Source organism: Leptonotus elevatus, chromosome 10, assembly GCF_054856555.1.
Source record: "Leptonotus elevatus isolate MCC_2025b chromosome 10, RoL_Lele_1.0, whole genome shotgun sequence".
Taxonomy (NCBI): domain Eukaryota; kingdom Metazoa; phylum Chordata; class Actinopteri; order Syngnathiformes; family Syngnathidae; genus Leptonotus; species Leptonotus elevatus.
The window spans coordinates 15024960-15038553 of NC_141248.1; the positions used below are offsets into that span (position 1 = coordinate 15024960).

Sequence of the window (13594 nt, forward strand, 5' to 3'; positions counted from 1 at the left end):
AGCTTACCTTAAGCCCAGTTCCAAGTACTACAACGTCATACTCCTGCATCTTAACAGTCTCTCCCCTTTCTGACTGAATGGTTTGGAGATGATCAGTGGCAGTAATGCTTTGCAGTAATCCTCTTACAAGTGGCACATCCATGTATGAATGTGTAAGTGTCTGTATGTAACATCCATCATCAATTTTCGTTGTTATTGAAAATGTGTGTAATATAATAATGGTGACAATTGACAACTAAAGACTATACAAAACTGGAATTCGCCACTGCTGAACGAATAAATGCACATCTAATTCTATTATATTTTATTTTATTAAACTATCACCCGCACTTCCGTAAATACGTACTAAGAGGGGATGAAAAAACATTAAAATATCGAGAATCTTCCTGGAGTTTAGCTCAAGATTTCTATTGGTCAGTCCGCAAGGTGGCGGTAATATGTTTGCTTGTTTCCAACTGCTATTCAAATCAACCACGAAGAAGAAACAGTTGCAATTATGTCATTGGTAGTCAAAGCTGAAGTTTGTTACCTGTGGTTGCTTCGTGATTATCCGCAACGTTTCTGCTAGACTGTGTTACTAAAATGTCTTCGGCGACGACAGTAAGTTGTTCACATACAAAGTTTGATTAACTTTATTTACCGATAATGACAGTTTACCGTGTTGTAGTTAAATTGGCATTTGCCTTTGTCAACATGCTAGCTTTCCTACTAGAAGAAATAATCAATGTATAGTATGACACAAACAAGTGTAACTACAAGGTACTGTATACACGATAGGCCCCGATAAATATACATTATTTTGTTTCCGGGACATTTTTAGATAGTCAAGATTCAGGATTGATCTGGACGCTTCTATGACACCGCCTTTCAAAAGCATGAATCATTTAATAGCTATGTGACATATGTAGTTTATGTAATTTAAATGTGGGACAACACTGACGATTGTATGAAGCAAGAACAGATTAGTAGTTGATTATGTCATTTTATGAAATCAATTTTAGAGTGGTAACTGACGTTTATTTCAGTTTTCAGGCAAAGACTCACATACGCGCGTAAGGAGTCAGACCAACCCAGGATTCCTTCAACGATTAAGTGACACTGCAGGAGGAACGTGTGTTGGTGTTGGACTCTTCTTCCTCTCCATATATATTCTCTTCACCAATGAGGTGAGAATTACGCATGCTGTGGAAAAGAGATCGGCGTGCTTGATGATGACAAATTCATGCTTTGTGTGTTGCACGGTATATTCGTGGTGTACGTTTCTCTAACAGCCTGAAATTTAAATGACCAGTCCAAGGATTTACCCCACTTCTTGCCTGAAGTCAACTGGGCTAAATGAATGCGTCTGCATTATCGCCGCAAACACGACTGTTTGTTTGTCCTTTAAGGGACGGGCTGTGCAGACTGCGTCCTCTCTGAGTGAAGGACTTGCTCGGGTGGTGTCACTGGACGCTTTTGCCAACCTCGACCTGCAGAACGAAAACAGATTGGTTCATCTGTCTGCAGCATTGCAAACCTCTAAGGTAGAACTGGCTCTATCACTCTTCATTAATATTACAAAATTCAACCTAAGTCAGGCCAGTGATTCTCAAAGTGGGGTGCACATTTTTCACGGATTTAATATGTGTGTGTGATTCCATGCACAGCCTTTACTTGATCCAAACTACAAAGTAGAAGTACAGGCTGTAAAATTACAGAGGCAGGTGGAAATGTATCAGTGGGTGGAGTACCAGGAGAGCAAGTGAGTGTTGTCAACACGTTTGGCAGGGTGAGGCCTCAACATTTTTTGTCTTCTTCAATAGAGAGTAGTAATCCGAGCTCTTTGTATGATTCATTTAAGAGACTACCAAGAGGATGGCAGAACCAAAACGGAGACTACATACACATACAGTAAGTAGTAATAGTAGTAGTTTAAAATGTTTCTATTAGAGAGATGTGACTAATAATACCAGTAACAATATTAAACTTTTTGCTTTTTTTTTTATGATTATGTCAAATGTCCAAATAAATTTGAGGCCCTGAGAATTATCATATGCAGCCACCATATTTTTGTGATAGCTCTTAAATTTAAGCTGAAAGGCTCTTAAATCATGATTTTGTTTTTATTATTATTATTATTTTTTTATTATTATTATTTTATTTTTATTTTTTATTTTTTTAAATCGCAAAGCCACTCTGGTGCTATATAGTATAGGAAGCATTGTGTATATTATTTTGGACCTAACCATTTCCTTTCCGTAGACACTGAGTGGAAATCAGAGCTGATCAACAGTCGCAATTTTGACAAAGAAATTGGTCACCAGAACCCGAGGTTCTTAATTTTTTTTTATTTCTTATTTTTTCATATAATAATAATAATAATAATAATAATCTTTGCATTTTAGTGCCATGGCGGTTGAGAGCGTGACAGTGGTAGCGCCCCAAGTCCAAGTTGGCCCTTTCACTCTGTCTAAGGGTAATCAGTCAGAACCAATCAACAAAAACAGTGATTATTGCACTGCCGCGTGATTGGACGACTCGTACATGTTTACGTCTTCCCAGGACTGGTGGAACAGATTAATAACTTCCGGACACTGAGCCTGAAGGATTTGACGCCGGCTGCCTCGGACCCTTTCCTCACCATCGGTGATGATTATTTCTATCACACTCAGCAGCCAAAGAGGCCAGAGGTGAGCGGCTTGATGACAACATCTGGCAAATGCTCTTCACACGCGGTTGCTTTAAGTCTTATCATTTGTATGATTTGGAAGGTCGGAGATGTGCGCGTGAGATTCTCCTTCGCGGGACTCGTTGGTGAAACTGTGAGATGCTTTCAATTTTTGAAATTTACAAAGTGAAAAGGACTTCTTCTTTTTTTGACAAAAAAAAAAATCTTCAGGTCAGCATTGTGGCCAAGCAGCATGGAGAGCAGCTGTCGCCCTTCAAAACCAAGTCAGGAGACGTTCTGGAGATCTTGTATCTCGAGGAGCTCTCAGCAGAGGTTTGGTAGACTTTTTTTTTTTTTTTTGCATGTTAAAGATTCTGACGTAACCTGCATGCAATGTGCAGGAGGTGTTTGCGAAGGAGCAGCAATATAACAGCATGAAGACGTGGGGACTCCGAGCTGCGGGATGGGCCCTCATGTTTCTTAGCATTCAGCTGACGATGCGCATCATCTACACACTAGGTAAACATTCATTAACACAATAGAACCACTGATATAGACTGGCCCTTTTAAACCACCGCTGATGTATTTCTCGCCTTGTGCCCACAGTGGACTGGGTTCCTATCCTGCGAGATCTCGTTTCAGTTGGACTGAAGATCTTTGCCTTGTGCGTGTCCTCCTCGCTCTCTCTCCTCGTCATCGCAGCCGGGTGGTTCTTTAACAGACCGCTGGTGTCGGTCGCTCTGGGGGCTTTGGCTCTTCTTCCCATGCTCATCGCACGCTCGCGACTCCCAGCCAAAAAGGATTTGTGACTAAGAAACTGGATGTTTTGGGTGCCTCAAAATGACACTCCATAGCAATAAAAGGAATTTTGAGCCAGTGAAATGTGAGGTACAGTATATTTATTTTTAATGCAATGCTGTTCTTTGTGTCCATTTTTCTATACGCCATTGATAGAGCTCAGAAAATGTTTACTTTCTTTTGATTAAAAAAAAAACTAACAACAACCCTCAAGTACATACAAGTAGTGATGGACAAATGAAGCTTCATTAACCGCCTGATATTTTTTTAATCCACTAGATGGCACTCTTGCTTTAAAGATGTAGTGGAAAGTGAATCCATTTCTATTGAATTAGCCTTTATCTTTAAACCAAGCGCATCATCTCGAGTACAATATCGCCAAGTGCTTCATTTCCTCGTCATTACAAGAGCTTGTTTCTTTTGTTGTGTGTTGGGTTCTACATATTAATAAAGACTCCCAGAATGCTAACAAAATCATTTTCAAATGTTCTCCAAGCAGCACTTCAAATCAATGACTAGAAGCAAGATTCTTACAAAGTAATTTATTACACAAAACACTAAGTTTCCATTTGCGTGTTAACAAAATTGAGTTTCCAGTCCACATGTCGTGCACGCCGTCATGATGCACACGAGGATCCGTCAATGGACCACGCCAAACAAATGTCGACTTCGCGTGTGCGTTAGCTTGTTGAAGTCACAGTGATCAGGTACTTTTACCCTAGTTGGCTGTGGAAACATTCGTCGGGTCAGCTGGCAGGGTTTCAGCACTTGACTGTAGTTGGCAGGTTTGCTGACTTCTCATGACAGTACATGCTGATACTGGAGGTTTCATTATGGCCGATTGACTGATGCTTTAGTACAAAAAAAAAAGATTTCCAATACTGACAACCTACTTCAGCTTAAAACAAATAACAAGTAAAAGCGTTGCATCTTTTGTAAAAAGTGAAAAGAGTCTTGTGAGGGTGTTTCTTTTTTGGGGGTCACGGATTTTGACCCTCTGCTTCTTTTCCCCCCCAAACAGGAAGCAGTCCCGTGCCACCTGTTTTTACAGCAGGGTGCATTTATTTCTCTTCTTTCCCCGCCGGGCCTGTAGCGCCGCCCTGGTGGCCATCTCAAAGACTTCCCTCACACCATCTTTTGTTTTGGCTGAGCACTCCATGTATCCAAAGGCACTGATCCTGTTGGCCATATCCCGTCCATCCTCCTGCTTCACGGGTTCCTGGAAGAGTGGGAAAAAACATGGAGGTGTTAAGAAAAAAAGAATAAAGCTGATATCTTATTAACGGATTTTTCCAACAGCTGCCACGACAGTTTTACGACCAAACTCTACATGGGCGCCATTCCACTTGCGCGCACGTTTACCTGCTTCATTTTGGCGAGCTCCCTGCGGGTGTGCTCATCGTTGCGCAGGTCCTTTTTGTTTCCCACCAGGATAATGGGCACGTTGGGGCAGAAGTGTTTCACCTCTGGAGTCCACTTCTCTGGGATGTTCTCTGAAAACGACACCGTGATCCAGTACATGACCGTGGAACTGAACCTGAGGCATTTGCACCCACGAGTGGCTTACCGAGACTGTCAGGACTATCGATGGAGAAGCACATAAGAATGACATCAGTGTCTGGATACGAGAGAGGGCGCAGTCGGTCGTAGTCTTCTTGACCTGCTGTGTCCCACAGCGCTAACTCCACCTGCCAAAAGAAGACCGAATTAACCGAGTTGGCACCTCTACCGCTTTTCTCCATTGTTTGAGGGAATCAAACACAACGATGTGGTAAACCTCGCAGGCAATGTGAGAGGAATGAAAGGCTCCACACCTGTTTGCTGTCCACTTCGATGTCCGCCACGTAGTTCTCGAACACGGTGGGCACGTAGACTTCGGGAAACTGGTCCTTGCTGAACACAATCAGCAGGCAGGTCTTGCCGCAAGCGCCATCTCCTACTATGACCAGCTTTTTCCTGATTGCCGCCATAGCTGCAGATGAGAGGAAGAGGTTGTGTTAAGCCAGGTCAAACAAATAAAATGTGCGCAACGGGCATTCTTAACGGCAAAGCGACATCTACATTATGCTATTAAAAAGTCAAAAAATGTCGCGATTTTTATGGAAAATGCATATAATGGGAGTAAATATGACGGCCAGAGTGATTAATCGGCCGATATTAGTTATTTTTAAATGGGCAAAAATCTGCAGATTTTTTTGCACTCACTACAACATAAGACAACGATAATGACCCCCCCCCAATAAATAAATAATTTGTGATGTATACATAACTCAATACTTCCATGATACCAATTACTACTTTCCTATCAGTTAAGGCTTGCGTCGCATAAAAAATAAGACGTAAACAGGTTAGTTCTCAGCAAAAAACGTATACAGGTACTGGTATGGATCGATTGTGATGGTTGAACCCCACTGCAATATTTGTTGTGAAAGATCATGTGATATAAATTGGCATTTTGATTTGAGTATAAGAGCCTTGCTATGCCATGCACTTGCTATTTGAAACTTGGAATAGCAGCCAAATAGGTTGTAGACCGTCTGCAACTCAGGAAAATCAGTTGTAGAACTCTACGTGATGTGACAGAATTTGTCGGTGATGTTCGGCTGATTTAACGGCAAACAGGATTTCCACTGTGTAGCATCATGATGATGGTACCATGAAGCCTCCAGATGTACTGACTTGACAGCAGCTTTCTAAGCTTTTTAAGATGAATTAGCCCTGTATTGGTAAACAACATTACTACTACTTGCCACATGGTTGTAAAACGTTTTTAAGTCGTAGTAAGGAGTTTTAACAGCCATTTTATGTTTGCTTTAAATGCAATTCCAACCATCTTCCATCATCATCATTTCATTTCCATGACCTACCCCAGCAGCTAGCTTAGGAAGCATTTATTAGACCCGAAATCACAATTACAAGCACCACTGATGTCATGTTAATGTATTAATAAAAGGATATAGTCGGCGTTGAACTGCCATTTGGGATCACGGTGGGCCAAAGGAGGAAGTAGTTGTTATGTTTACTAAAGAATCGACGCCAGCGGCATAAATTTGCCAGAGAGAAGGAAAAACACGTTCATCTTTTAATCCGCGTGATTAAACGAGCAACATTCTTGAAATAATGCTCCCGCAAGAGTTCACCTAATAAATAACAAATCGAAACTTGTTTTTCAGTGCAAGAGCAGCAAGCTAGCTAGTTAGCTCCTCGCTTAGCTTAGCTTAGCTTAACGGAAGTCAATGCGACTTAATGGTCCGTTAGCTTTTCGGCTAACATTAGCCGTGTAGCGGGGCAGAAAACGTAGCTTTACGCGAAATTGGCGAGCGGACGGTTAACATGAAATCATCCTAAAAAAACAGCAGCGTCTGTTTCCGAGTTGGGACGAGCTTACCCAGTGATTGTTTTCAAATGATTCCCAAGTTGTGCTTTGTTGGCCTCCGTCGCTGAGTGCGCCGCTGGAGGATGTGTCGAGAAGGGAAGTGAAGTGGGGCGGCGCGGGGGTTGGGGTGTTGGTGGGACTCGGGAGAGGACAGCGCACGACTGGATGGTCTGCCAATATAAATTGTTCGTTAACTTGCTGTCACAATATTAGTTGAATAAATAAATGAATAATAATAATAATAATAATCCGAGTAGATTCTCAATTTTCCAGTTGATGGTAAACTGCAAAAGTTGAATAAGTCAACTGGCAGAGTCGGCTGAGAAAATAATTTAGAAATATATTTTCAGAATACTATATCAAATAAATAATTAATAGAATCATTTATTCAAAAAATATTTGATAGAGACATTGCTATTATAAACCTAATCATTGCTTTAGTTGACATTCATGCTGATTTATATATATATATATATATATATATATATATATATATATATATATATATATATATATATATATATATATATATATATATATATTGACCAATTACTACCACTGAATACGTTTTACTCATGTAATTACTTAGAGGACTACATTTTACCTTTACTTCAGTCATGTTTTTCTAAGGTAACAGCACTCTTACTTGAGTACAGTTTTTGGCTACTCTTACTCAATAATAAACATGTTAAATTACTCTCAACTGTGATTAGTATAGTCTACCTCTTAGCTGAGAGACATTTGTATTTTATTTGTACACATGTGTGGTTAGTAGACCTATTTGAGTTCCTATCAAATTAATAACACATTTCAGTTGTACTTTTGTCTTAATTCTACTGTATTTGGACCTGCCTGCAGTTAAGTTTGCACTTCTGAATGGCAAAGATCATACTGATCAGCATAATCAGAGTGTTGTGTACCAAAACACATGCACAATATTTCTTTTTTTCCTAAGAGGAAAAGGGAGGCGTTTATTTGAGGTGAGCACTAGTCTTGTTAAAATGCGCTGACGCGGACTGATTAAGCTGCCAGCCAGCTGGTGACGCTTATTGTCTTGTGATTCAAGAATGGCTTCTCCTGTCTTTGCCAATTTCCTCCTGGCATAGAAATATTTTTCTTGCCCTTTAGAATTCCACACTTTATTTTTTAGCCTTTGGGACTTTCTTTTAGTACTCTTTCAAGCCTGGATTGTGGTGTTTTTTGGGGACAATTTTTTAGGTTCCCCCAATTGGTTTTAGTGCTGACCTTGTGCTATTTACTAACACACAAGAGCTGGATACATAAAAGAAAAAAAATGCTCGTTTTTTTTGTTTTTTTTTAAGGTGAGAATTTAGTTATGGTGTGTGAGATGATTTAACTTTGAGCTGACTCAGGTCACGGCTTGTTCACAGCTGGTGAAGCACAGTGTGCTCATAACTACCACTCACTAATCCCGATAAGAGGCTTTCTCAGAACTGCTCAGTTTTACCTCTCGGAAGGCTAACACACACAGCAGCAGCAGTTTCCTCACACTTAGCTGCAGTTCAACAGCAGGGGTGAAAAAGGAAAAAATGTGCAACGCGGATGCCTACTTCTAGGAAATCGCAAGGCATGTGAGCCTCATTTTGTATGAACAGTGATGTCCACATGATGCCTTTTTCTCTCTCTCTCGTTATTTCAGCTGTTCCAATTTCAAGAAACAATTTAAAAATCACCAAAGTTTAATTTTTTAGATGGTTGATGGAGTCCCAACTATTTTGCTTTGACATATGGTGGTTAACAACTATTAATTTAATTGAGTAATTGTTTTTATATCTTTTTCAAACAGAGTGTTCCTTTTACAAACAAATTTGAGCCTGATTACTGGACTTCAAGCTTAACATTCAACAGTTATAGTGCTTCCACATAACTTTTTATTACGGGAACATAAAAAGGATTTTGGTTATTGTCATTGTCCAAAAAACATCACAATTCAGCTGCGGTCAGGTATAAAGTTCCTCCCGTCATGATTCATACCTTTGATAACCCTTGATGTATTTCTATTGTGGCTGACTTTTTTATATATTTTTTTACATTTGGACAAAAAGTCCCAATCTATTCATATACTCTCTCAGTGTTTTAAATGTAAAAAAATATATATACAAAAAATAATCTATTATGCTTGAAGTCTCCAGGATCCATTAGACTGGCGCAAAAGATTGTACTTCCTAGAAATGATCTGATATGAATAATTTTAAAAATGTAGAGGGGAAATTACAGCATTTTAAAATCTTTCCAATTACCAAAGCAGAATTTCACATGTAAGCAAACCAAAAGGTTTCAGGTAGCATACTGTCATTTTCGCGCTATTTGTAGCCAAAAATATTTATTTTGAAAAACAAGGAAGTCTGAGGATGCCTTGAATGTCATAATGAAACAACAGTTGTAACACGCACTTTTTAAATGAGAAAATATTACATTGATCTTTCAACTTCTACTGATTGGGTTCTCAGATGAAGTGATTTTGCTGACTAGGGCCGTCCCGATTATATCAGCTGATATAAGTCTTTTTCAAAATAATAATAACCAGCTGGAGTTTGCTTATTGAACGCCGATATGATATTACTTTCTCATAAAACAATAAATGCTGTACATGGGCATGAGAAAAAGAACATTCAAGGGTCCAAAATATAAGTTATTATATATTTTTGCAAAAATAATCATCCGATTAATCAGTTATTGTGATTTTGGCTGCCAAATATCAAAATCGGCCTGCTTAAAATCCATATCCAGCCTCCTGAGCCCTTCATATGTGGAACGGGTAATCGTGCAAGTAGTCCAGGAGAGGCTTCGGTAGAGGCAGCTGGTGGGGGCAGTTTGTATTTCTGTTGATGCTGAGGCGTGTCAAGTGCTGCAAACTGGGGAACGTCTCCGGCCTGTGAAGGGGCCGCATCAGTTTCAGAATCACGCCACTGTCTTTAGCAGGAGGGAACTGGCCGTGATCGGGCTTTATTGCGGCGAACCGACTGTCCTCGGTGGACGCCGCCGAGCCTTGCGCTGTGCGTCCCGAGCTAATGTAGCGCTGGATGAGACTGACGACGTCGGGGAAGGACTGCAAGTGAGGCAGCTCAGGACTGAAGGAGTCCAGCCAGAAAGAACCCCTTTTGTATTGTATCCGGACGCTGGTCGGTCCACAGTGGGTCATCACTGACAGCGCCACCATGTACTGAGGGTGGCTGCTGTCCCGCACCAGGAACGTGCCTTCAGACTTTGCCAGGAGTTTGTCGCGAGCTTGACTCGCCGAGATGGAACCCCAGTACCAGCCTGTAATAAAAAGCAGGTTTTAATCACCAGTCAGATTAGTTCATAATGCCCTGCTTTCTGGTCTCCCTAAAACAATGCTTGAAATAAACAGTTTTGCAAGGCAACATTTTCTTTTCTTTTTTTCCTCAACAAGACACATTAAATAGCAAGATGAGAATCAACCGCCGAGACGTTGCTCACGTCACCCACCGCTGGGATACAACTCGATGCTACTTACGCTGCACCAGCTAGCTAGCAATGTGCTTTGGTTGGCTACGACTGTGGCTAAACAGTAACACATTACACAGTCGCTCCAAAGTCACTAACAATCGCCTCCGTTGATGCGAATAAGCTACATTTCTAATAGTATCGCTCTGAAGAAGGGAGAAGCCATGCTAATTGCTAAGCTAACTTAGATTAACATGGCTATGGCGTTTAATTTAATACGGAAATGAAGTGCCTGGGTGATCGAGGCAACTTTTCCCAGATGTCTGGCTGGAACCGCACTAAAGCAGAGAACATCCAACTTTGAAAAGCAACATAGCAGACAAATAAATAAGTGTCTGGACTCTGGAGAGAAAATCTACTCTCTAAACAGAGTCAGAAATGAATTCAATTCCGTTATATTATACATCAGCTAGGAGGAGTAGCCTAAACGGTTAAAAGTAAAAGTAAATGTAGCATAAAATATTTAGATTTTTATTTTTTTTACTTTTAAGGTCTGCACATAAACTGTTCTCAAAATTACATTAGGCATACAATAGATATTATCTTTTAAAATACAGTTTGCTGCTGTGCACAATGTGAATTTAAGAAACAAAAACTGTTGATTATATAAAAAAGAAAACAAATTGTTCATTTGTTATATTGTTATTGTTCATTAAAACCCTTGCTTCAAGTCTCTTGGATTAACCTGCAAAAAAAAAAGAAGCTCCACAATATTATCCTATAATGAAGTCATTGATTCGCAAAACTTAAACTTTAAGCCTTGTAAACCAATTCTAAAATAACTGCATTGGCTCCCTGTATGTTTCTGGATTGTTTTCATAATTGAAGTAAATTCAATGATTTGTTTCAAACACGTGCAAGAATTTAATTTGTTCAGTGATCATGATCGTTTCTGAAATGACTCATATTTCAAATCATCTTTTTACATTGAAATGAATGAAATGCTATTTATAAGTTCCAGCTCTCTAAAAAAAAACAAGCATAGAAAATGTGTTTTTCATATGAATAAATAGCAATTTTAATACTATACTTGAATATACAGAATTTACCAATTTAAATATAACCACACAAACCTGGGGCCTCTCTCAACCTCTTTCAACTTCTTAGTATGGCAGTAATATTAGCCGTTCTTCACAGAGGATAAAGAATATGTGACTCTGAATGGCACATTAAGTGTGTCGAGAGAGATCATCAGGTGGGCGCGTGAAATTATCCAATGTCAAATTTTTGGACCAAAAATAATTATTTTCTAATTAAAAACACATGTTTCTGTTAATTTATATATGCCAACCTAACAGGCAAAACAAATAAATGCTCTTTCCACCATGACAGAATCTACTATAATTAATCTGTATATCCACTTTTTGTAAATTGTTCTCCAAAGTGGTTTGCCATTTTTTCCAACGAGAAATATGTGCCTTGACTCAACAACGGTTGAGAAAAAATGGGTCACAGCACCACGACCGAGATGCTGAAAGTGAAGCTATGTGGTTGTTTTAATTACATAATGTGTAATTACCTTCATTTGGTGTTAGTTTGACAGTAAACCTCAACTGGGAGTGGCAATAAACAGCTTGAAGCCTATTCTTGTAGAATTGTTTATTAACTGCCAAACTCCTGCTTGTCCATGGCAAACTCACAAGTCGAGTCACTCATATGTCATATCTCAAAGTGCCATAGTACTTGGTTATTTGTTATTCATTCAAATTTGGCAGGCTTGTTGATAACACACTTTAATGTGGTGTTTCAAATTTACAAGAAATGTTCACTTTAAGAGTATTTTACTGGTTTGTAAGTATCTTAATTGTCTGGGGCCTTTTTTAATATTTTAGAGTTACACAAACTCATCAGTGTTATAGTGGTAGAACAATACTGCCCGGAGGTATTAAAATTTGTCCGTACACTAAATGAATTATTTATGATACAAATAGAAATAGATTCTAATACCAAAAGTACCTGAGGTTTGTAAATACTGGAAGGTGGCGGCGATGCAGGAAAGATCCTCATCTCGATCGCATGGGGGCTGGAGTTGATGTGGGCAGCATGGACCCGGGTCCACATGATGGGTCGTGGTCACAGCCGGGGTAACCATGTCTGACAGGACACCCGTACATGTCATCAATTATGGTGCCATGAGAGATCATTGAGTGTTCTGGGGGACATTACTAAAACTAAAACTGCTGTATATTTGTGTATCTATGTCAGCAAGGTATAGAGATATAGGCAAAGGAATTAAATCCTCCTCTGCTATTGCAATTAACCCGTGTATCCATTTTTTTTAAAGATATTTTTGTTTGGTGGTGTGCTGTCAGATTTTTAGTACCGTAAATATATGTGCCTTAGTTCATTAAATCAGAGAATCAATTGTGCGACTGAGCATAATAACTACAGGTGACGTCATAATGAAAGTATTCAATTTTGCATTGCACATATAGTATCACAAATGCCATCAACATAAACAGCACGCGTAAAAGATGAAAATCGCCAAATAATATAAAAACAAATACATCTCGCAATAATATCACAACTGTTGTTGACCAACAAACAGCTTTAAAATATATTTACTGGTAATACTCTTACCTTTGACCACGATTAATCATACAGATTGAAAAAAAAAATCACGAGAACTAGCTCCTGCTGCTCCTAATTCACCGAAGCTCGGACCCAGAAAACAAGTGAGTTCGCGTCAGGCTGGCACAGGTTCCAGGAATCTTGCTTGCCAGAAAGGTTTTGTGTTTCACACTGCAGCGGCTGGCTGACACGCGATTTGCTGTAATGCTTCCCTTACTGCACTTCCTGTGCGCTTCAAAATAAAAATACTCACGCCGTTTGTTTTTGTTTTTTTGTTTTTAAGGGCCTTTTAGTGTTTTACTCTGGGGAGGGGTTTTATGTGCCAATTCCTCATAGCTGTCAATATCATAAGTAACCTTAAGACTACTCAAATAAAAACGAAAGAAGTTCGGTCCAGGTGAATGACTGAAACATCACAAGTTTGCATTATAATTCAGCTGCAAACATTTTGTCTGACTGTCAAAATGCTTCCATTTCAGCTTGTTCTCATGTGGGTTGCAGACTCGCAGGCGCAGGGCACATACAAACACTCGACACCGATGTAAAATTTTGTATGAGTGTCAAACAGGGGAGGGACGTTACGACCTTAAACATCAAATGTATAATCATGGCCTCAGAGAAAATCATCAGAATGTGATGAACTCTACTCGACATTATCATCATGTCATGACTACGAGTGTTATATTTTGAAGGGATGGCATAATAGTTCCCAT

The 13594-nt window shown here is 39.5% G+C and overlaps 4 protein-coding genes across 4 annotated transcripts in view; 1 reads left to right on the forward strand and 3 right to left on the reverse strand.

Annotated features, from left to right (window-relative positions):
• Window positions 1-209, reverse strand: part of LOC147167274 (rab GDP dissociation inhibitor beta) — a 12004-nt gene extending 11795 nt beyond the window's left edge. Inside the window, exon 1 of the mRNA XM_086086357.1 lies at window positions 8-209. Within this exon, the coding sequence (XP_085942483.1) occupies window positions 8-142 (135 nt within the window). The 5' untranslated portion in view covers window positions 143-209. The remainder of the gene's footprint in view (window positions 1-7) is intronic.
• A 258-nt stretch (window positions 210-467) lies between these two features.
• On the forward strand, window positions 468-3529 carry tmem43 (transmembrane protein 43). Its single transcript, XM_086086009.1, has 12 exons — window positions 468-600; window positions 1026-1166; window positions 1389-1523; window positions 1647-1741; window positions 1841-1890; window positions 2242-2311; window positions 2385-2455; window positions 2542-2669; window positions 2751-2801; window positions 2879-2980; window positions 3049-3166; window positions 3254-3529. Exons 1-12 carry the CDS (start codon window positions 583-585, stop codon window positions 3454-3456), a joined length of 1182 nt encoding a protein of 393 aa, XP_085942135.1. The 5' UTR covers window positions 468-582; the 3' UTR covers window positions 3457-3529.
• A 443-nt stretch (window positions 3530-3972) lies between these two features.
• LOC147167276 (rho-related GTP-binding protein RhoA-B) lies at window positions 3973-7002 on the reverse strand. The gene is made up of 5 exons (XM_086086010.1): window positions 6834-7002; window positions 5260-5417; window positions 5013-5133; window positions 4808-4938; window positions 3973-4664 (listed from the first exon to the last, which is right to left on the reverse strand). Exons 2-5 carry the CDS (start codon window positions 5413-5415, stop codon window positions 4491-4493), a joined length of 582 nt encoding a protein of 193 aa, XP_085942136.1. The 5' UTR covers window positions 5416-5417; window positions 6834-7002; the 3' UTR covers window positions 3973-4490.
• Window positions 7003-8693: 1691 nt separating this feature from the next.
• cishb (cytokine inducible SH2-containing protein b) lies at window positions 8694-13059 on the reverse strand. Its single transcript, XM_086087989.1, has 3 exons — window positions 12891-13059; window positions 12267-12404; window positions 8694-10103 (listed from the first exon to the last, which is right to left on the reverse strand). Exons 2-3 carry the CDS (start codon window positions 12400-12402, stop codon window positions 9586-9588), a joined length of 654 nt encoding a protein of 217 aa, XP_085944115.1. The 5' UTR covers window positions 12403-12404; window positions 12891-13059; the 3' UTR covers window positions 8694-9585.
• Between the last annotated feature and the right edge of the window lie 535 nt (window positions 13060-13594).